This window comes from Taudactylus pleione, unplaced genomic scaffold (genome assembly GCF_031769625.1).
Source record: "Taudactylus pleione unplaced genomic scaffold, aTauple2 ptg000987l, whole genome shotgun sequence".
Taxonomy (NCBI): Eukaryota; Metazoa; Chordata; class Amphibia; order Anura; family Myobatrachidae; genus Taudactylus; species Taudactylus pleione.
Genome location: NW_028285388.1, coordinates 1,146,637 through 1,171,250, shown reverse-complemented (window position 1 = coordinate 1,171,250; position 24,614 = coordinate 1,146,637). Strand labels below are relative to the sequence as shown.

Below are 24,614 nucleotides of genomic sequence, written 5' to 3'. Positions count from 1 at the left end.
AGTATTTTCATTTGGGCAGAGTATCTGCCCGTCAGACATTTTTTGCATTTGGACGTTGCAGAGCATTGTGCCATGGGCAATTTTCACTTGTATGCTGCAGAGCTTTGTGCCATGGTGTGATATGAACTAGAAAAGTTCAGAGCATCGTGTCATGGAGGGTTATCATTGTGTCATGGAGGTGCAGAGCATTTTGCCATAGGGCCATATGAAGCAAGATTGGGCAGAGTTCTGTGCTTCGTGGGCAATGGTCAGTAGGGCGGAGCAGAGCACTGCCATGGAGTGATATGCAGTATAATGGTGCAGAGTATTCTGCCACGGGGGGATATGTGGAAGGAGGTGCGTAGCGTTGTGCTATGGGGTGTTATGCAGTAGGACATTGCAGAGCATTGCTCTGTCATACACCTCTGCAGATAACTTACATTCACACGGCAGCACACGCCACCTGCTTTTTGCTCTGTATCCCAGCTTCACTATAATTACTTTTATTCAATTAAAAAGTCAGATTTATACCGTCTGCTCCAGCTGAACACTCTGACAGTCCCTCTCGGCGTTCAATAAAGCTGGGTAGGAGAGAGCAGAATTGCCTTACAGATGTAGCCTTTCACTCTGCAAGATTAAATAAAACACGTGTATGGCCGGAGACTCTTCCTCTCAGCTCACAGAGGCATTTAGAAAAGCCAGTAAGATTTGTAATGCAGACGATGGGTCATCGGTTGTAGCCCGGTATCCGGTGCTGACCTGCTCTACCGTTTAGGGCAGGCACAGAGCATTGTAGCGCCAGCTTTCCCTGGCGCCTGGTGAACTCTTTCACCATTGGTTCCATAGTCTGAGAACTAGGGGGAGGTGGGAGGGGTGGGGGAAGAGAGGGAGGAACGTTCCAAAGAGAGGTTTCTTTGTTATCCTGAGTACTGGGGTAGAATGGTAAATATACATACCACTCTCGTTGGCATGTTTAGGGCTTTCTGATGGTCTGACAGTATGCCGTACATTTAAAAGGAACGTAATCCCGGCCTCTTCTCGCTAAGAAACCTGCTGCAGATAAGAGGAATAGTTCCATGAGATAGAGATTGGTTATCTACCCAGACCCTCGTACTGTACTGCGTATGAAGGTTGCACCATGGTGCAGTTGTCCATTTGTTACTCCAGCTTCCTTACCAGTACTGAAATGTGTTTCACGTCTCCTTGTTAAAACTATTGGCGATCCAACTGTTTCTCTCCATCGGTTTATTCTTGTTCAACAGCAAGAATATGCGGTAAAACAGATTTTAGGTGCTTGTGCCTCCAAGAGTAGCTTGGATTTCCTGACTGGCCCAGCAATGCCCCTCACAGCCAGACCCCGTACAGTACTGATGTGGCTCTGATCCTGTCTGGTTCTGACCCGGTTCATCATGACTTTCCCTTCCCGTGATCCACCTTGCTTACCTGCAGCCCGCTTCTTCACCTCCCAAGTTCCTGTCATTGGGACATCACATCCAGGGGCATGGCCAGAGGCAAATTTAGGGGTCAGGCTTCCCCAAGGCACAACATTAATGGCCGTAACCACCCCACATTTTATTATTTGTTTATTAGCCCTATTTTGGAGAGTGCTGCCCCCCAGAAAGTGACACCCCTAGGCACATGCCTAATGGGAAATTCACCATTGGGATCTGCAGGCCTTCTAGCAGTGCCAGCATCCATTTGCAGGGTTGACTGGTGGAGACCAGGGGCTTGTGAGACTCCACACCTGTGCTTTTGCCATTACAAATCCATACTGACACCAGTCAATTAACTAAAATCAGTTCCTAAACCTAACCTCCCCTTGTGGTGGCTAACCCTCCCTCCTAGGGGTGCCTAACCCTAATCTCTCCCCCCAAACCTAACACCGCTGGACTCCCTGATACTAACCCTCCCCCCGCGGCTAACGCTAAGGGTGCCCCGGACTTACTTTCGTTCGGGCTGGCGTTCCGGCGTTGGGATTAACATAGGTGTCTGTATTTCCACGCTTGTGTTACATCCCTTGCCGGCATTGAGACCATTGGACATGCGGCCACCGGTCTCATCACTACATCCCACTATTACCTATGGTAGGTGCAGAAGGCATGACTGGGTGAGCAACACTTAATGCATAGAATGAGAATGGAGCTATTTGGGAATTTGTACATACATGCTTGGTTGGAACAGACATTTTTACAAATTAGTGTTCATTCTAGCACCCTGCACCTGTCAAAACCTGTGCAGTTCCTTTTTCCTGCCTGGGTTATTGCTCTCTGCACTGGTGCTTCTAGCACACACTGGTCTGTATCTCAGCAGTTTGTTGTATCAGCTGAGGGTGCTAGAATGAACTTCCTACACTATATTAATATGTTGCACAGCCATTGTATGTGACCTTGGTTGATGGCTTGGAATGTTAGATGGCCATAAGCTTTCAGGTGGCAGATGGAGTTGGTTGCATCAGATCCACCCAGTGATAGTCTACAGTCCTGGCAGAGGCTACAGCAAACGTCACCAATCCCTTGCATCGAGGGAAGGAATTCCGAGGATACTTCAGAGCCTCTTGAGAATTATGCCAACAAGGTCCACTCGTCAGAGGGATTCAAAGTGGAAGGAGACTTTCAGAATTGCTAGATGAATGGGCTTTAACTGCCACAGATGAATAGGCTTTAGCAGTAATTGGAAGCTCCTATATGCTAGAATTCCTGGACCTGCCTCCGGGGAACAATCTGCAGAGATCTCTCATGGCAGTTTTTCCTTCAGTGGACACTGGGATTAAAGAAAAGCCCATGCAGCAAAAGGTTATTTGCAAGTCGCCAATAATTTAGGGGAACAGGATTCTACACACAGTAATTCTTGTGGAAAAAAAACGCAGATATTTTTTGCATTAATCCAGATCTAAGAACGCTCAATGTGTTCACCAACACCACGAAATTCAAGATGCAGTCATTGGGGACTATGCTGAGTGCCAAAGGCACAGTAGTTACCTAACCTCAGCGAATCTCAAAGATGACGAGTTCATGTTCACCAGGCCTGTGACAAATTCTTCACATTCACAACATTGCATTAGTATAATGGGTACTGGACAGATCAGATATAGAAAGGAGCCCTGATGGTAACATGAGAAAATGCTGGGTATTTTGCCAAGCACACACAGGAGCAGGCCGCAGTTGGGGCAGTGCTGTGGGTAAGTAGCAGTTGAGGTAGAGTTGGGGGTAAAGACAAGGAAAAGTTGGGGTAGAGCTGGAGGGGAATAAGGGCAGGCAGAGCTGGGGGTAGGGAGTGGGCAAGGGTAGATAGCAGCTGGCGCAGTACTTGGGGAGCAAGGTGGGGGTTAGGGGCAGGCAGAACTATGGGTAAGGAAAGGGCAAGGGTGGATAGCAGCTGGCGCGCTACTGGGACGGGCAAGGAGGGGGTTAGGAGCATGCTGTACTTGTGGTAGGTAGGGGGCAAGGGTCGATAGCAGCTGGGGCAGTACTGCTGGTAAGGAGGAGGTTAGAGACAGGCAGTGCTGGGTGTAGGGAGGGGGCAAGGGTAGATAGCAGGTAGGGCAGTACTGGGGGCGGGGAAATGAGGGGTTTAGGGGCAGTGCTGGGCCAGGATAGCAGCGGGAGCAGTACTGGGGGTAGAGAGGGGTCAAGTGTAGATAGCAGCTGGGGCAGTATGGGAGGCAGGGAAGGGGGCAAGGGTTGATAGCAGCAAGGGCAGTACTGGGGGCAAGGAGGGTGTTAGGGGCAGACAATACTAGGCGCAGTGCTAGGGTTAGGGAGGGAGTCAGGATAGACAGCACTTGGGGTAGTGGTTATCTTCTTGCTTTTGCTGGGAGCCCTCGGCCGGGTCACTGTTGCAGCTCCCTTCTGTCCCCACCTCCTGTGTGCAGGGAGCTCAGCTGGCTGTTAGAGGGGCCCGGCACCACTGACAATACTGCAGCAGTCAAGTAATAGATGCCCGATGCATGCAGTGCCGACAGACTCAGGAGAGCGCGCTGGCGGGCAGGGAGGGAATGAGGAGGTGTCAGGACTCAGGGCAGTGATTGGTTGAGAGACTCTGCCAGCAGAGATTGATTGGGGATATGCTGCCGGGCTGTGATTGGCTGCTGCGTCTCACACAGGGTGCCCTGTAAATGCCTGTAGCGCGTATAAACGTGCTATAGCGTGTATTTTGCAATCACCGGGTTATGCATTCTTATTTCCCACATACTCAGGATAATAAACATTTTAATAAAATGTAAAAGAAGAAACTAATTGATAACTGTCCTCCGTTATTGGCCCTGCTGGTTCTCTGGAGGCATTGCAACTACAAGTGCAAAAGTTATTTCCACTTCAACCAGACTTAATGCAACAGGGCCAAGTTTGTCATCTAAACCCTATAATTAGATTAATTAGCTGATGAATGGGGACTCTTACATTGCAAGGGTTTTTTTTAGGGTGATTACCACTCTGCTAAATCCAAATCCTATAAGATATTTATGGCTTGTTTAGGAGACGGTGCGCTGAGAGGAACATTGGACCAATAAATCTCTCCAATAGCTCAATGCTGTACTTCCATGGAGATGGTCTTGATCCGGAATTGGCAATAAGTGCTCTCAAAGTCCAAGTTTTGGTTGTAGTAGCACAGCTGCATTATAAGCTCGCTGCTAACCAATACCTTTGAAGACTTCTCAAGACTGAACACAAAGTAAAACCTTACCTTCGGCTGCCTATAAAGTCCTGAGACTTGGGATTAGAGTTAGAGGCTCACACAGAATCACTGCTGCCTTAGATCCTTTGCAATGTATCTGACAATGAAAGTTCTATTCCTGATTGCCTTTATATCAGAGAGGAAAGTCTCAGAAGTGCAGGCATTATGGGCAGAAGAGCCATCTTTGATCATACATGAAGAACCGCTAGTTCCCAGACCTATCCCTATGTGTCTTCCTATAGTAGTGGTCTCTGTGTTCCACATAAACTAAGATATTGTTCCTCCCTCTTTTTGACCTAAACCAAAGAGCCGACAGGGAAGACTATTCCATTGTCGATTTGGTTGGAGTCATTCAGATTTATTTCCATAAAAGCAGCTGGAATAATAAAACATATCTTTGTTTTAATTAGTGACAAGAAGAAAGGAAAAAAGTAGCCTCAAAAGCAACTTTTGAGCAGATGCTGGAAGTGTATACAGTGAAGGTGGATATACCAGAAGGTACCAACGTACATTCGTCAGAGCTCTGGCTGTGTCATGGGTAGAGAGCCTGCACAGGGCTTAGGCACCACCGGGGGGAAGTTAGGGTTAGGCACCACTAAGGGAGGGTTAGGAAGGGGGAGAGGGGAGGGTTAGCGGATTTACCATCCCCAGTCGGGATCCTGATGGTTCGGGCTTCCGGTATATAGTGCGCTGGCAATACATCCAGCGACATTACATACCGATTCTCTATTATATATTAGCGCAACTAAACATTACTGTTTCAATATTGAGACATCAGTGGGAGTTTGGAAGCGACATGCTTAGTGCACGTATGTGAGAGAAGTTCAGCTTTGGCAGGAGGAGATTGGAGATTATTAGCTGCTGACCTCATATACTTGATGTGCAGCCGGCTGATGACCTCATTGCAGCGGTTACCAATACGTTGTGACTTTCCATCCTCAAGATCAACGGCATTATGTTTTCTGAAAGTTTGAACAGACGAGTGAGTGTGTGTGTGTGTGTGTGTGTGTGTGTGTGTATATACATATCACACTAATACTTGTATCACATCTCAAAGGACTGTTTCCATGGATGTGAAATATACGCTGATAACAATAGATCTGTGGATTTCATTCATACATGAATCTCTGTTGTTGGTTTGTGAATATTTTGGGACTGAGCTGCTCTCCCTGCACTATATTACAGGGTCTCTACAGCTATCTGGACGGAGGACTCTCCCTCTGCGACAGGTGATTTAATAAACTTTCAGGGCAGCTAATAGTGAGGTTTGGATAGTTGTGGCCTGTGTCTGCAGGAAACAGTCTCTTCTCAGTGATATTAAAGCTATAACTCCTGGCTTCATGCTCCCCACTGTATAGCAGATAATAGCCAACCTCTTCATTCTAGAGCTCAGGACTGCGGCTTCGCTCAGTGTAGCATCTAATGCCACACACGGCTGGCAGCTGATGGGTTAACCTTTTCTCACTGCCGACCTATTGCCTGTCTAACATCTGTTGTCCATCTTTTATACCAAACCTCTCTCATTACCCCCTTCTCTTGCACACCAGCTACACTCTACACCTCCTCCTTGCAGAGTCTTCAGCCTCTGTATTGTGAGGTTCCATCACTCTGATCTGCCCACATTACATAGAAAGCGAATGTGAAGCCTGAAGCCCCTTTCCAGAAACAACATCTTAATTACAAGCCAGTCCCAGGAAAGTGACACAAACACGAGAATAATAATCATTACATGGCTCTAGGGCAGATTATATTGCTTCTCCACTCTTTGTGGGTGCTTACTCTAAGACGTATAGTACTCTAAAGGAATGTGGACCCCAAAATATCTACAAAAACCCAGACAGACAAACCTGGCGCCCCTTGACTGGGGATAACCACTCTGCTGGGGATAACTAGCTCTGCAGTCCTCTGCCTGCATTATGCTTACTGCGCTCTGCTGGGGATAACTAGCTCTGCATTCCTCTGCCTGCATTATGCTTACTGCGCTCTGCTGGGGATAACTAGCTCTGCAGTCCTCTGCCTGCATTATGCTTACTGCGCTCTGCTGGGGATAACTAGCTCTGCATTCCTCTGCCTGCATTATGCTTACTGCGCTCTGCTGGGGATAACTAGCTCTGCAGTCCTCTGCCTGCATTATGCTTACTGCGCTCTGCTGGGGATAACTAGCTCTGCATTCCTCTGCCTGCATTATGCTTACTGCGCTCTGCTGGGGATAACTAGCTCTGCAGTCCTCTGCCTGCATTATGCTTACTGCGCTCTGCTGGGGATAACTAGCTCTGCATTCCTCTGCCTGCATTATGCTTACTGCGCTCTGCTGGGGATAACTAGCTCTGCAGTCCTCTGCCTGCATTATACTTACTGCGCTCTGCTGGGGATAACTAGCTCTGCATTCCTCTGCCTGCATTATACTTACTGCGCTCTGCTGGGGATAACTAGCTCTGCAGTCCTCTGCCTGCATTATTCTTACTGCGCTCTGCTGGGGATAACTAGCTCTCTGCCTGCATCATGCTCACAATGCTCTGCAGTCCTCTGGCTGCGCGATGCTTTGGGTTAAATAACACACATTACATAAGTAAATAGCACAGGGAAACATAGGGGGAGGACAGTGTACTGCAGGTTGGCTTTGCCTTTTAAATGCTTGCCACTTTATAACATCGGGCAGTCTCGCCAAACTCTCGCCAAGGCGTGCAAGTTGCAGGCTATTACATTTCCCCCATAGTGTTTATGCACATGGGACATTTCTTATATGTATTATATTTTGTAAGAGTAGAGCGTCTGGAAAGGGGAACGTTGTACAGATGCTTTTCTAAACGTTGTTTATACAGTTGCTGTGAGACTGTTTTCTTTCGTTATAAATGTGCCCGGTTGCCTCTGGAACACGCGCTGGCCAGGTGGTAGCCCCTGGCAATCTCTGACTTTTTAGCCTGTGCTTGGTTTATTCATAATCTATCACCCAACATTGTGTATAATATATTATAATCGTTACAGGTGCTGTCTACAGTGTTTGGGTACAATGTTACGCAGGTTTTATAGGGGAGAAGGTTGAATGTCCTATAATTTAGTAACCACCAGTGCTGACTTCCTTTCCCTGGGTGTCTGTATTATCCAGCTTATGGTTACTCCAGTTCTGAGTGATTAGAGGACAGTCTGTCACCAGGTGGGACCTGCCTGCTGTACAGGGCTCCATTTATCATTCTATATTTGCGGCGGTCTCCCGTTTTATATAACCAGTTTTCGGGGGTTAACCACAAATATTAAGTTTCCCCCGGATGTATGAAGGAGGGGGCCGCTATGTTCCCTCCATTCCCGCAGGCCGCCGTGTCCCCCAGAGGTTTTTTTTATCGAGGATGCGATGCTGCCAGATTTACCAACATCCGGAATGTGTTGCGTTGCCTATGGGCTACACTGCAGAGGGTTAGCCAGCGGAGGGTTCCTCAGGCAATGGCGGGCGTGCATGTGCAGTCAGCGCGAGTGCGCAGCACCCCCCAGCAGCTCTCCGGGCACATCGCAGGGACGGGCTCCGCATGTGCCGGATGATACATCAGAGCGCTATGATCGCATATTGCAATGCGATCATAGGCGGTAATGTCATACCCAGACCGCATTGTAATAGCCATCATTAATAAATGGGGGGGCCTTAGCGACACAATGGACCTGCACTCGCCATGCAGCAGAGTTACCCTGTTTCTGGTAATACAGGGGCTCATACTTACACCGGAGAGAAGGACAACTTTAGTGTGTGTTATTTCTGCATACTACATATGAGAAGTAAGATGTACGTCCCGTTCTGTATGCAGGCTGGGGTCTATGCTATGACAGTCTATTATTTATATTGATATTTTGTGTATTTGCCTACGCTACTGTATATAATTTTTGGGCAAAAATATTTCAACTAGCTGGCCTTCCTGTCCTCTCCTAGCCATTGTGCCATGGATAATTGTATAGGCAAGACCCCTGGTAGGGTGGAGAGTGGAGAAGTTGCCCACAGCAACCAATCAGCTTTGAGGTTGCATGTATCAAGTACATTCTATAAAATGATAGGTAGACGCTGGTTGGTTGCTGTAAGCAACTTCTCCACTGCTTAATACATGGACCCCAGAGCGCTGGAGGGAACCTGTGGCCGTTCCAATGACTGGAGCGCTGTAGGGGACCGGTGACCTTACCAACGACTGGAGCGCCTGAGGGGAACGGCGACCGTTCCAATGACTGGAGCGCTGGTGGGACTGATGCCCATTCTAGTAACGGAATATAGTTAAGAACCAAGGCGCTAAAAGGACCTGAGGTTTTTCAGTAGCAGAGGGCTAATAGAACTGGTGGACGGTCCAATAACTGAGTGCTGGAAGGACCCAGAACCTTTCCTGCTGAGGTGACCTTGACGCCTCTGACAGATACACTTCTAACCTGCAGAGCCCCCGTGGTAGAAGAGCTGCATAAATACAGCGGGTGACATGTTATCACCTCACTTTGTCTTCAGCCCGTGCCCAGTACAGTATATAGCTCAGCATCCTCTGCCTGCCAGTGTGTGATGGATGCCGCAAAGCCCGAGCTGGAGGAGGCTGGTGTGATAAGGAGAAGTGTTATTACAGGAATGTTCTCTTGATGCTGCTTTATAGAGCTCCCATTGAAGGTCAGTAAGTGAATGGCCATTGAGAGCTGTACGTTTTCAGGGCTGATATTTATCCAGTAATGATAACAAACTGGTAAGTGAATGAGAACATTCTGTAAATGATAACACTGTGCACATTGTGTGGCCACTTTGTGGCACCTGTCTCCCTTCATGCAGTGACTGGTACTGCAGACTTGTTTGTCCGTGTACTGCGCAGTACTGTCCTGTAAGGTGCAGGTTGTGTGTCCGTGTACTGCGCAGTACTGTCCTGTAAGGTGCAGGTTGTGTGTCCGGGTACTGCGCTGTACTGTCCTGTAAGGTGCAGGCTGTGTGTCCGGGTACTGCGCTGTACTGTCCTGTAAGTTGCAGGCTGTGTGTCCGGGTACTGCGCAGTACTGTCCTGTAAGGTGCAGGTTGTGTGTCCGTGTACTGCGCAGTACTGTCCTGTAAGGTGCAGGTTGTGTGTCCGTGTACTGCGCAGTACTGTCCTGTAAGGTGCAGGCTGTGTGTCCGGGTACTGCGCTGTACTGTCCTGTAAGGTGCAGGCTGTGTGTCCGGGTACTGCGCTGTACTGTCCTGTAAGGTGCAGGCTGTGTGTCCGGGTACTGCGCTGTACTGTCCTGTAAGGTGCAGGCTGTGTGTCCGGGTACTGCGCAGTACTGTCCTGTAAGGTGCAGGCTGTGTGTCCGGGTACTGCGCAGTACTGTCCTGTAAGTTGCAGGTTGTGTGTCCGTGTACTGCGCTGTACTGTCCTGTAAGGTGCAGGTTGTGTGTCCGGGTACTGCGCTGTACTGTCCTGTAAGGTGCAGGCTGTGTGTCCGGGTAGTGCGCTGTACTGTCCTGTAAGGTGCTGGCTGTGTGTCCGGGTACTGCACTGTACTGTAAGTTGCAGGCTGTGTGTCCGGGTACTGCGCTGTACTGTCCTGTAAGTTGCAGGCTGTGTGTCCGGGTACTGCGCTGTACTGTCCTGTAAGGTGCAGGCTGTGTGTCCGGGTACTGCGCTGTACTGTCCTGTAAGGTGCAGGCTGTGTGTCCGTGCACTGCGCAGTACTGTGCTGTAAGTTGCAGGCTGTGTGTCCGGGTACTGCGCAGTACTGTCCTGTAAGGTGCAGGCTGTGTGTCCGGGTACTGCGCTGTACTGTCCTGTAAGTTGCAGGCTGTGTGTCCGGGTACTGCGCTGTACTGTCCTCTAAGTTGCAGGCTGTGTGTCCGGGTACTGCGCTGTACTGTCCTGTAAGTTGCAGGCTGTGTGTCCGGGTAGTGCGCTGTACTGTCCTGTAAGGTGCAGGCTGTGTGTCCGGGTAGTGCGCTGTACTGTCCTGTAAGGTGCTGGCTGTGTGTCCGGGTACTGCGCTGTACTGTCCTGTAAGTTGCAGGCTGTGTGTCCGGGTACTGCGCTGTACTGTCCTGTAAGTTGCAGGCTGTGTGTCCGGGTACTGCGCTGTACTGTCCTGTAAGGTGCAGGCTGTGTGTCCGGGTACTGCGCTGTACTGTCCTGTAAGGTGCAGGCTGTGTGTCCGGGTACTGCGCTGTACTGTCCTGTAAGTTGCAGGCTGTGTGTCCGTGCACTGCGCAGTACTGTGCTGTAAGTTGCAGGCTGTGTGTCCGGGTACTGCGCAGTACTGTCCTGTAAGGTGCAGGCTGTGTGTCCGGGTACTGCGCTGTACTGTCCTGTAAGTTGCAGGCTGTGTGTCCGGGTACTGCGCTGTACTGTCCTGTAAGTTGCAGGCTGTGTGTCCGGGTACTGCGCTGTACTGTCCTGTAAGGTGCAGGCTGTGTGTCCGGGTACTGCGCTGTACTGTCCTGTAAGTTGCAGGCTGTGTGTCCGTGCACTGCGCAGTACTGTGCTGTAAGTTGCAGGCTGTGTGTCCGGGTACTGCGCAGTACTGTCCTGTAAGGTGCAGGTTGTGTGTCTGTTTCTTTCTCCTCCATTACGCCGCTGACAGGTGAATAAAGTGTACAATCACCTATGTGGACATCACTTTGCTCTGACTTTCCTGGGTTAAAGGTTGGTCTCTCACATAGGATGATGTTGTAGCTCTGATGAAGGACGGCATGGAGCTGCTTTGCAGTCCTCATTTTCCCATCCTTCCCTGTCTGTGTACCTTGGAAGTCACAGTGTGTCAGGGGATAAATAATCGCAGCACGCCTGGCATTGTAATAACAATACTTCTTATCTTCCTGGGTTCCCAGTAGACTGTGCTTTATTTAATCACAGAACCTGTCAGGGAGATAGACAGATATACAGTGTAGTGTCTGTGTGGGGGAGACTCCTGTCATTACAGTGAGACCTTCAGCTGGAGTTTGTCATTTCCCTGTGATGTACACGTATCTTTATATCGGAGCATAGTCCTTTGTATGTTCCCGTTTCATCACCTCTTACCTATGTTCGGCAAATACACCCGTATGACGCCATCATCACCAAATCTCAGTGCGATAGGCAGACTGCCATAGTGGCTTCCAAAGCACCACAAGCGACCCCTGTACCATAGGCAAAACTCTGCACCGTGTCCCCCAAATGGTGCTCCCCCAAATAACACCTCAATAGGAAAAGAGCTGCTGCGGATCTCAGTGCCATAGGCAAAACTCTGCACCGTGTCCTAGCGTCATAGACACAATGGTGCTCCCCCAAATAACACCTCAATAGGAAAAGAGCTGCTGCGGATCTCAGTGCCATAGGCAAAACTCTGCACCGTGTCCTAGCGTCATAGATACAGTGGTGCTCCCCTGAATACCACCTCAATAGGAAGAGAGCTGCTGCGGATCACAGTACCATAGGCAAAGCTCTGCACCGTGTCCTAGCGTCATAGACACAATGGTGCTCCCCCGAATACCACCTCAATAGGAAGATGGCTGCTGCGGATCTCAGTACCATAGGCAAAGCTCTGCACCGTGTCCTAGCGTCATAGACACAATGGTGCTCCCCCGAATACCACCTCAATAGGAAGAGGGCTGCTGCGGATCTCAGTACCATAGGCAAAGCTCTGCACCGTGTCCTAGCATCATAGACACAATGGTGCTCCCCCGAATACCACCTCAATAGGAAGATGGCTGCTGCGGATCTCAGTACCATAGGCAAAGCTCTGCACCGTGTCCTAGCATCATAGACACAATGGTGCTCCCCCGAATACCACCTCAATAGGAAGAGGGCTGCTGGATCTCAGTGCCATAGGCAAAGCTCTGCACCGTGTCCTAGATAGAATGGTGCTCCCCCAAATACCACCTCAATAGGAAGAGAGCTGCTGCGGATCACAGTGCCATAGGCAAAGCTCTGCACCGTGTCCTAGCGTCATAGACACAATGGTGCTCCCCCGAATACCACCTCAATAGGAAGAGGGCTGCTGCGGATCTCAGTACCATAGGCAAAGCTCTGCACCGTGTCCTAGCATCATAGACACAATGGTGCTCCCCCGAATACCACCTCAATAGGAAGATGGCTGCTGCAGATCTCAGTACCATAGGCAAAGCTCTGCACCGTGTCCTAGCATCATAGACACAATGGTGCTCCCCCGAATACCACCTCAATAGGAAGATGGCTGCTGCGGATCTCAGTACCATAGGCAAAGCTCTGCACCGTGTCCTAGCGTCATAGACACAATGGTGCTCCCCCGAATACCACCTCAATAGGAAGAGGGCTGCTGCGGATCTCAGTACCATAGGCAAAGCTCTGCACCGTGTCCTAGCGTCATAGATACAGTGGTGCTCCCCCGAATACCACCTCAATAGGAAGAGGGCTGCTGGATCTCAGTGCCATAGGCAAAGCTCTGCACCGTGTCCTAGATAGAATGGTGCTCCCCCGAATACCACCTCAATAGGAAGAGAGCTGCTGCGGATCACAGTGCCATAGGCAAAGCTCTGCACCATGTCCTAGCGTCATAGACACAATGGTGCTCCCCCGAATACCACCTCAATAGGAAGAGGGCTGCTGCGGATCTCAGTGCCATAGGCAAAACTCTGCATCGGGTCCCAACGTTGTAGGCAAATGCCATAATGCAGAGGTTCCCAAACTCTGTCATCGGGGCGCTCTAACGGTCCAGCTTTTAAGGATATCCATGGTTGAGCACAGATGGTTAAATCAAAAGACTGAGGTGCTAAGTAAGTCACCTGTGCCCAAGCCTGGTTATCCTTAAAACCTGAATCGTTAAGGTGCCTCGAGGTCTGAGTTTGGGAACCTCTGCCATAATGGATCTAGAAAAACTCCACCATGGATTCCAGCACATTTTGGAAAATGCTGCACCGGATCCCAGCATGATCGGCAAAACAGACCACTCCAACTGCACCCTTAATGTAAAGTCATTGGGCCTGATTCAGCAGCGATCACAAATGCAGCTATGTACGCAGATCGAGCGATTGTTTGCCATTGCGCGTGCGTGTAAGCCACACTGCGTGAACTGCGATTACCAGTGCATGGAGGAATCCATCGGAGAGTGAGTGACGGACTGAGCGTTTGGGAATAATGACGAGGTAGTGGTTGGAATAATGCAGCCGCTAGAACGCAGTTGATTGGGCGTGCATGAATTAGCCACTGCAATTTGCATGCACAGCTCGAAAGCCCACTGCGTGCGAGGAGACTTGCATTGTCTGTGGCTGGTCAGACCTGATGTAAATGCTGCGTTACTGTGCGATGTGCGGTGATGGTACCGATGTTTAGGCAGAAGAGCGATATTGGATGGATGTGAGAAAGCAGCAGTGGGCGTCTTTATGGCGGCCGAGCTTTGGAAAGTGTTAGCATATTTTCATCGCTGCGTTGCGTGTGAAATCTCGGCTGCGATCGCTGCGGAATCAGTCCCATTATACTAAAGTAAGAAGCTACTATATAATCAGAAGGAAATGGGGGCCAGCCTGGCTAAGCATACACTGGGGGGCAGCTTGGTGTACCCCATATTACAGCTACATGATAAACTAGTCCTGTAGTACAGGGTGTTATAGATTAGTTTCAGCAGACGAGGACCATGCATTTAGGAAAGCGCTCCCAGTTTAAACTTCCATCCTACCATTAGGAAACATTATTTTTGTATCTGCAATGACCAATGTAACGGGCAGCTCCCCACTGCGCTCTGTACAGGTTGCTGAGCATGTATACACAGAATTACGTATACTGGGCCATAGGCCGCACACTTTGTACCAGCTTTTAGTGGTCTCCTGTGTGGCAGCATATAGCATACAGTAGGGATCCTGCGTGTTTTGGTCTTTACAGGATTCTATTAATGTCATTTACTAGATAAATCTGTCCAGACAGGGATGGTGGGCCCAGACTAATTGCTGTGATATTGTACCTGAGATTGGTTTTACAGAGGAGGAGCCTCAAGTCACATGGGTGTCGCAGCTTCCAAACATCTGTATTACAGCAGATATTCCTCTGATAACTCCAGATCGCTAGGATCATATCCCAGATATCTGCTGTTCAGTCATAAGCACTTAATGAGCTCTGCACCCTGCATCCTGTGAGTTATGGCTAATCAGACCTCCTTTGTGTATTCTCCTCTATAAGGCGAGGAGGATAAAACCTAATGAAGGATTGAATGGTGAGCCAGAGAATTAAAGAAGACATAAGTCAGCACTGGCAGGGCACAAATCACCCACTGACACAACAACTTTGCCAGACCTGGGAGGCGCAGATTTATCTCTGTTACAGGAGGGCTGCTGATAAGTTCCTGGCTGCTTGCAGAGTGCATTAAAAATGAGAGATGGCTTCTGCCAGAGTCCGGGACACGTTATGAGTCCCTCATAAAGGAGCTAATTCCTCCGATGTCCCAGATGCTTAAACGCTAACCCGCTGCAAGGTACAGATTCCATACATTTCCATGAATATTTGATACTCTCATCAGACTGGCTTACCTGCTTTATTACATACAATATTGTACCCTCCCTGGGAGGAGCCTTCTTTTATCTGGTTTAGATTTGAAGCTGTTCTCATGGGAGAACGTTGGCTACACACTGAGATTAAATCACTTGTTTGGTATCTGTGTGATTGGGGCAAGGCTGCGGAATGGAACTAACTGGGTTTGTGCAGGGAGAGGTTTTCCTATAGCAGGTGTAATAGTGATGTGTACAGGAGATGTCAGGCTGAGTATGATTAATGCCTGCTATAGGAATTGCTCAGTACATCACTTGTTGTATTTACAGCTGTCACATAGGAAACCAGGAACTTGTGGAACCTGATAAGTATATTATCTGGGACTATTGCAGGTTGTACATCACAGGCGTCCTTTAGATTGCGTGTTGTAACTGTCAGCACAGAAAAGAACGCTAGGGTATGGGCTTAATATTTAGCACTGGTGAGACTATGTACCAGGAACATGCAGGCAGGGGAAGCAGAGCCTCCACTGTCATATTCCTGAGATTTGATATAAAAATGATTAAAATAATACAAAGATGATATTTATAACTTCTAAATCTCTTCTGTGTTTATTAATCATTTTTATAGTTAACACTCACCAGCTTTGTGGAGCTCCCTGGGACTGCAGCGAGATGAGAGATGAGGCAGAACCAGCTGTGCCTCGCTTCTGTATAGTCAGATACTGCTTGCAGAGCTGGGGGCAGGGCTACACCACAGGCAGTAAGCTGCACATAAAGAGAGCTAATACAGGCATGCATCTGAGTATGGGAGGCATGCCTTGAGCACTGATGGACATTTTGGATGTGTCATGTGACCAGTAAGTGCACTGTAGTGTTTAGAGATCGGAACTCAGTCAGAAGCAGCAAGAGAAGACACAGTGATGCAGGTAGGGGAATCAGTGGACACTGAAGCTTAATGTAGTGAGGGGAGAGTTACAGTGAGTAGGGGGTGAGACAGGCTCCCAGCACTCAGACCCATCTCCATGTGTGCCTCCACAGCCATTGACCTCACCGCACGTCATTGCTATGTACTTGGTGTTGGCCTTGTGCTTTGGGCAGTATTCAGAGTCACCTGTAAGCATTGCCTTCTGTCACATTTAGACCTCACTATTAAAATTAAACTTTGCATTTTGAAGTGTCCCCTAAAATCTTGTTCATGTCTTCCTTGGCATGTGTGACGCACCAGGTGGCAGACAGTAAGGTACATACAGGCTGCTGTTATAAGCCAGTGTACTAAGCGCATGGGAGGGGACGGAGAACTGATTACTGGTCCATTATGTTTGTATGTTTGTAACTCTGCAGGCTACAGCAAAAGCCTGACCGCTGCATACTCCACCTCCACATGTCACAGCTCTTTCTACATTGTTGCATACATCCAATGCCTCTGATCTTTGTTACGTGTTGCGCTCACTCACTGCTCTTGGTTCTGGTCTTTGCTTGCTAGGACTGGTGGACCTGTTCCAGTGAAGAGGTTCTGTTCTCATACTAAGTGCCTCTGTTCTCTGTGATGTGTTCTGCCCTCTGGCTGCTCTTGGTTATGGTCTTTGCTTGTTATAACTGATGGACCTGTTCCAGTGAGGAGGTTCTGTTCTCATACTAAGTGCCTCTGTTCTCTGTTACGTGTTCTGCCCTCTCTCTGCTCTTGGTTCTGGTCTGCTTGTTAGGACTGATGGACCTGTTCCAGTGAGGTTCTGTTCTCATACTAAGTGCCTCTGTTCCCTGTTATGTGTTCTGCCCTCTCTCTGCTCTTGGTTCTGGTCTTTGCTTGTTAAGACTGGTGGACCTGTTCCAGTGAGGAGGTTCTGTTCTCATACTAAGTGCCTCTGTTCTCTGTTACGTATTCTGCCCTCTCGCTGCTCTTGGTTCTGGTCTTTGCTTGTTAGGACTGATGGACCTGTTCCAGTGAGGAGGTTCTGTTCTCATACTAAGTGCCTCTGTTCTCTGTTACATGTTCTGCCCTCTCGTTGCCTATGGCTCCTTGCTTGTGGAGGAGATGGGCAATGTTCACACTAGACATAACTTGTATCTGGTGTTATGCTATAGAACTCATCACTAATTTGTGCAGAACATGAGTGGACAAAGTAGTTATTAAATGTGTTTGGTGCACTTATTGCATTTTCCTCATCGGCGCATTTCACCCAAAAGAAATAGTTAATGTTTATTTATGCATTTCCTTTTGTGAATCCCACAAATGACATATTAAACTACATAAATAGATATACGCAGATCAATTAGCACTTGGTGAGATATCAATAATAGAGGGCATCTGACTCCTTTTCAGACCAATGCTGGTTATTGCAGAACCAGTCATGTTCTGCAATAACCTGCAGAGCACAATGCTAACTAGTCACGTTCTGCAATAACTAGCAGCACACATTAACCAGGCACGGTCTGCATTAATCTGCAGCACGCAATTGTAACCAGGCATATGTTCTGCAATGACCACCAGCACGCAATGCTAACTAGCTGTGTTCAGCTATCACTAGCAGCAAGCAATGCAAACCAGGCATGTTCTGCTACAACTGGCAGCACATTTTGCTAACCAGGCACGTTCTGCAATAACTACAAGCACACATTGTTAATCAATCATGTTCTGCAATAACCAGCAGCACACAATACTAACCAGGTACATTCTGCAATAACCAGCAGCACACAGTGCTAACCAGTCACGTTCTGCAATAACCATCAGCACATAATGCTAACCAGAGACGTTCTGCAATAACCACAAGCACACAATTCTAACCAGGCACGTTCTGCAATAACCACCAGCACACAATTCTAACCAGTCACGTTCTGCAATAACCACCAGCGTGCAATGCTTATCAGGCACGTTCTGCAATAACCACCAGCACGCAATGCTAACCAGTCACGTTCTGCAATAACCACCAGCACACAATTCTAACCAGTCACGTTCTGCAATAACCACCAGCGTGCAATGCTTATCAGGCACGTTCTGCAATAACCACCAGCACGCAATGCTAACCAGTCACGTTCTGCAATAACCAGCAGCACACAATGCTAACCAGGTACATTCTGCAATAACCAGCAGCACACAGTGCTAACCAGTCACGTTCTGCAATAACCAGCAGCACAGAATGCTAACCAGGTACGTTCTGCAATAACTAGCAACTTGAAATGCAAACCTGTCACGTTCTGCAATAACCACCAGCACGCAATGCAAACCAGTCACGTTCTGCAATAACCAGCAGCACACAGTGCTAATCCGTCACGTTCTGCAATAACCACCAGCACGCAATTCTAACCAGGCATGTTCTGCAATAACCAGCAGCACGCAATTCTAACCAGGCACGTTCTGCAATAACCAGCAGCACACAGTGCTAACCAGGCACGTTCTGCAATAACCAGCAGCACACAGTGCTAACCAGGCACGTTCTGCAACAACCAACAGCATACAGTGCTAAGCAGTCACGTTCTGCAATAACTAGCAGCTTGCAATACAAGCCAGGCACGTTCTGCTACCACCAGCAGCAGCACACAATGCTAACCAGTTGTGCTCTGTTGCATATTTCACAAAGTGATTGGTTTATTTTGCGCGCGGCTTGTTATTGCAGCAGGTGACTGATTAGCACAGCTTGTAGCTGGCTATGTGCTTAGTTAAAATGCAGACCGCCAGGATGTGGGCATTGCTGAGATATTCTTGTAGGGAATTAGCAGTGAATGCAGACTAATAACGCTGGGGCCAGAGGAGCAGTTTAATGCCATAATGTGAACATTAAAAGATTTGTTTTCTTCTTGTGTTACAAGGAATGAGTAAAGTGGTAATTGCTGCAGCCCTTGTTAAATCACATTTATGTAAAGCGATTACCTTCAGGGTGACTGTGCTTATCCTAGGAGAGAACGCAGCTCTCCGAGGAGACAGGTGGGAATACAGCCCTTTACTGCACCATGTGCAGACTCAGCTTCAGCAATGAATCACCAGATGTCCCGCTGCTGCTGCTATCGGAGAGGGAAGGAGTGAGGCAGGCGAGGGGATTACAGGTACAGTCAGGTGCATAAATATTGGGACATTGACAGAATTTTCATATTTTGGCCTCTATTCACCACCACAATGGCTTTGAGATGAAACAAACAAGATGTGCTTTACCTGCAGACTTTCAGATTTAATTTGAGGGTAATTACATCCAAATCGGGTGAACGGTGTAGGAATTACAACGGTTTCTATATGTGCCTCCCTCTTTTTAAGGGGCCAAAAGTAATGGGACTATCAACTCAAAAGCTATTTCCTGGACAGGTGTGAGCTATTCCCTCGTTATTTCATTATCAATTAAGCAGGTAAAGGTCTGGAGTTGATTGTAGGTGTGACATTTGCATTTGGAATCAGTTGCTGTCGACTCTCAATATGAGATCCAAAGATCTGTCACTATCAGTGAGCAGTGAAGCAAGCCATCATTAGGCTGAAAAATCAAAACAAACCCATCAGACAGATAGCAAAAACATTAGGTGTGATCAAATCAACTGCACCGGAGAGCTCAGCAACACCAAAAGTCCCGGAAGACCATGGAAAACAACTGTGGTGAATGACAGAATAATTATTTCCCTGGCGAAGAAAAACCCCTTCACAACAGTTGGCCAAATCAAGAACACTCTCCAGGAGGTAGATGTATATGTGTCAAAGTCAACAATCAAGAGAGGACTTCACAAGAGTGAATATAGACGTTCACCACAAGATGTAAACCATTGGTGAGCCACAAAAACAGGAAGACCAGATTAGAGTTTGCCAAACAACATCTAAAAAAGCCATTACAGTTCTGGAACAACATCCTATGGACAGATGAGACAAAGATCAGCTTGTACCAGAGTGATGGGAAGAGAAGAGTATGGAGAAGGAAAGGAACTGCTCATGATCCAAAACATACCACTTCATCAGTGAAGCATGGTGGTGGTAGTGTCATGGCGTGGGCATGTATGGCTGCCAATGGAACTGGTTCCCTTGTATTTATTGATGATGTGACTGCTGACAAAAGCAGCAGAATGAATTCTGAAGTGTTTCAGGCAATATTATATGCTCATATTCAGTCAAATGCTTCAGAACTCATTGGATGGCGCTTCACAGTGCAGATGGACAATGACCCGAAGCATACTGCAAAAGCAACCAAAGAGTTTTTCAAGGCTAAAAAGTGGAATGTTATGCAATGGCCAAGTCAATCCCCTGACCTGAATCCGATTGAGCATGCATTTCACTTGATGAAGACAAAACTGAAGGGAAAATGCCCCAAGAACAATGGGAACTGAAGACATTTGCAGTAGAGGCCTGGCAGGGCATCACCAGGGATGAAACCCAGCGTCTGGTGATGTCTATGCGTTCCAGACTTCAGGCTGTAATTGCCTGCAAAGGATTTGCAACCAAGTATTAAAAAGTGAAAGTTAGATTTAGGATTGTTTAGTTTGTCCCATTACTTTTGGCCCCTTAAAAAGTGGGAGGCACATATAGAAACTGTTGTAATTCCTACACCGTTCACCTGATTTGGATGTAATTACCCTCAAATTAAATCTGAAAGTCTGCAGTTAAAGCACATCTTGTTTGTTTCACTTCAAAGCCATTGTGGTGGTGAATAGAGGCCAAAATATGAAAATTCTGTCAATGTCCCAATATTTATGCACCTGACTGTATAAAGACCACACTAGCCCTGGCACTAGAAGAGTTAAGGAACCCCACCCATTGCACTATGGTAGTTACGCCCATGCCCCCGTTATACACTAGACATTACTGGACTAGGGGGAAATAGAAGCTAGAAGTATGCAAGAGGTGATAATAAGCTGGGAACAGAACGAGCAGAGAGAGAAAATAAGGTTGAAATTCATTGGGGGTCAAAGAATGGGGTAAGTACGCAGGCCAGGAGTATACAGTATAAGGGAGTGGTAAGTATGCAGAGCGGGAGTATACAGTATAAGGGAGTGGTAAGTACGCAGGGAAGGAGAATACAGTATAAGGGTGGTAAGTATGCAGGGCAGGAGTATACAGTATAGGGAGGTGGTAAGTACACAGGGAAGGAGTATACAGTATAGGAGGGTGGTAAGTATGCATGGCAGGAGTATACATATAGGGGCGTGGTAAGTATGCAGGGTAGGCATATACAGTATAGGGGGCTGGTAAGTATGCAGGGCAGGAGTATACAGTATAGGGGAGTGGTATGTACATAGGGAAGGAGTATACCGTATAGGGGGGTGGTAAGTACGCAGGGTAGGAGTATACAGTATAGGGGGGGTGGTAAGTACTCAGAAGTCTGGAGGGTGGTAAGTACGCAGGGAAGGAGGTGATGGCAGCAGGGACGAGTACACCCGGATGGAGCGCCAGAACAAGTGTTTGCTAGAGATCACAGCGCAGCATTGGGAGTGTCAGGAAAGGGAGCACATGCTGTTCTCAGCGATGTACTGATTGTAATTCTAGCTCTTTGGACACTATATGCTGTCTGGTTAGTGCAGATGTAAAACCACTGCTGCATGTACAGTTGGAGCAGTCTTTGCTCCAGCAAATGGTGTGAAGCAGAACAATGTGCACCGTACGCTTCACTTTCCATTTAGCGGTGCTTCATTCATTTAAATAGACTACATGGGTAGCTAGTGCCAAGCAAGCGGCATAAGCTGCCATGTACTTAGTAATCTGTGAGAGCACTAAGAAACACAAAGCAAATGGCACAATACGATTCCTGTGTGACTCTTAAACCTGAGGTCCACTCGGGGCGACTCTCATGAGGCCACATTAAGAGAATTTGTAAATATTATGAACCCTGGAGTCTGGCATATGGGAAGTGTACGTGAGGTGCAGGGCGGGTCCCAAGGTCTCCCATATAAAATATCCTTATGGGTGGCACTCCCATTAGTATGTTTATAGTCCCTGGTGCCCTCCGTAGGTTTCCTCATATGAGAAATAGACATATAATTAAGTGCCCATGTGACTATTACGTTGGGAAGACCGAAAGAACCTACGTGAATGGATGGCTTTACACCGCTCCGCAGTTAGGGCAGCCATCCGGTCAGGTCATAGGGATCAACCTGTGGCACGTCATTTTGCCCAAGCGGGCCACAGCCTTGCAGTGCTTAGGTATACGATCACTGACCATATATCACCATCTATCAGAGGTGGTAATACACAGAAGAAACTTTTGCAGTGTGGGTCCGGATTGATACACAAATTGGGAACTCTTGTGCCCATGGGGCTCAGTGATGGGTTAGGCTTACATTGCTTTTTGTGACTCGGTATGTAGTGAATTATGTTTGGTTTAGCCGTCTATAATGTTTGCGAAACCTTATGTCTATTTTTTATATAGTAATGGTTTATTCTATAATGTACTGTGTCTGCATAGTAAGGAAATGACAATGGGTAAGCATGTGGAGGATTGATACTATTGATGTGGTAAGTAGATATGACAATTACTTTGTGAGTATTCATTCTGACAGAATGGTATGACACCATATGCTATATTTATTCTATTTTTACGGTGTTAAAATTGTATCCTTCTTTCTGTATATTTATGTAAAGTTCACAGTGACGTTTATAGACATTTGGTCAGATATTCTACATTATGTTTTACATGTCCTGGTTTTCTAGATCTGTCATCATTGTTTGTGTGTCTTGGTAGCCGTAGCAACGGACGCAGGGTGTGGAAGTCATTTGTGGGCGCTGCACGCCTGGCACCTACTGACTGACATGGTTTATGCCCTGATAACGATGCAATAAACTGGTGCATCGAAACGTTGGTAATCTACCCTGCCTCCGTGACAGCTATTCTAACCTGATAATAAATATATATATATATATATAATTACACACTGGTGAACCCATAGCTTGCATACATGAGACTCTTCAATAATACCAAGGAACTCCTTATTCTCTTTTCCATGTTTGAAACTTGCATTTAGGGCAGTGGTTCTCCAATGCAGTCCTCAAGTAACCCCAACAGGTCATGTTTTCAGGATTTTTATCTCTGGTGGAATGACTGACCCAATAAAATAGATCAACTCAACTGTCAAGATTAGAGAAAACATGACCTGCTGGGGATACTTGAGGGCTGGAGCTGAGGACCACTGACTTAGAAGATGACAGCAATAGCTCTATGGGCCGTATTCAATTAGAAGCGGAAAGCCGTTTTCCCACGGAAAAGTATCGCGGATCGGGGCTTTTCCCGTGGTCGGAACTTATCTCCAAATTCAATTCCAGTGGGTTTTCGCCTATGTGGAAAGTCAATGCATTGTAATAGGCGAAAAAGCTTCACCTAAGAATAGCAGAAGGAAAGCAGTGCAACATTTTTATTTTAGGGTGCAAACGTGGGGAAACCACTCAGAACCCTTGAAACAGCCCCCCAAAGGACAACTGTCAAAGTCCAAGGGAACACCCCAAAAAAGTACTTTCATTTTGGGGGCAAAAAAGTAAAAAGTGGGGGGACAAGCATAAACACTAGCAAAATAGTGTTGTTAGGGGTCTGCAAGGATGGGGCAGGTGTTGTTTTTGGGATTGCAGGTGCGTTTTTCACCTTTTTTTTTTTTAAACTTCACTTTAGAGAATTTAAAATATGCTAGCACCCATTTTCAGGTACCCCAAATTCGACAGGACTACTTATTTTCACCATTAAATACTGCTTAATGCTATTCTTCACCACTTTTACAATGACACAGCTAATAACAAGGATTTTAGACAACTTCAGTACCCCAAATAGTTTAATTAGGGCTATTGGAGCACTTCTACATTGATCCCCAATGTTAGTGCATCTTTTGGGGGGTTCAGACTGATTTCCCCTATTATGACAGTCCTTTTCGCCTGTTTTATATTCGCCACTTGCCATTTTCGCCTGGTTAGTAATTGAATAGGGCGATAAGCAGGGACGCGCATGATAAGTTCTCGCGTCCAAAACACGCGATGTAGGCGAAAAGTCGGGTAGGCGGAACTTTTTTGCGGAGGCGAAACTCATTGAATATCGCCCTATGTCTGTACTAATGTGAATTCCTCCCTGGCCTTCCCCAAACAACTGTACTTAGGTGAAAGGGCCAGATATTGCTGTGATGTATATTATGTCAGTTATATATCTATTATATAACGTGAGAGCAGCTCCTGTTCCGGTCCTTACCCAGCTGACCACCTTTTCCTGCCATGCTCTGCTGCTGGTCCTGTGTAAGGTCTGGGAGTAGAGCCTGTGCCTTATCCATTCAGTTAACCCTTCTGTCTCTTCTCCCCCACAGCCCACGGATGATATTGTATCATCAGCAGAATGTTCTATCAGCAGTGACGATGAAGACGCAGCAGAATGTGAAACTGGCACAGGTACGTCAGGTCAGTGTACTTTCTGCTTGCTAATTCTCATAAGCCTAGTACATGCATGCCTGCCATATACGGGCTACGTTATCCAGCAGCCCTGAACATGGGTAGGGAAATAATATCTAGCTAGGTACGTGTCAGTATTAATCTGTATTCTCTCCATTACTGGACCCTGTCCCATGGGGAGGGACGGAGGGACGGGACTCAGAATGATGTCCTCTGTATCTCCTCTACATGGCATAGTGTGACCAG

At 47.5% G+C, this 24,614-nt stretch overlaps 1 protein-coding gene across 30 annotated transcripts in view; it reads left to right on the top strand.

Moving 5' to 3' along the window:
• Positions 1-24,614, top strand: part of NRXN3 (neurexin 3) — a 637,781-nt gene that overhangs the window by 589,387 nt on the left and 23,780 nt on the right. For 21 of the 30 annotated variants that reach the window (XR_015874809.1, XR_015874807.1, XM_088460848.1 and 18 more), the window contains one exon: positions 24,287-24,377. Coding sequence is in view for 27 of the 30 variants with exons in the window: in XM_088460848.1 (XP_088316974.1) it covers positions 24,287-24,377 (91 nt within the window). In the remaining 3 variants the exon portion in view is untranslated. The remainder of the gene's footprint in view (positions 1-24,286; positions 24,378-24,614) is intronic. The other 9 variants (XR_015874808.1, XM_088460858.1, XM_088460856.1 and 6 more) reach the window with 1 other exon arrangement.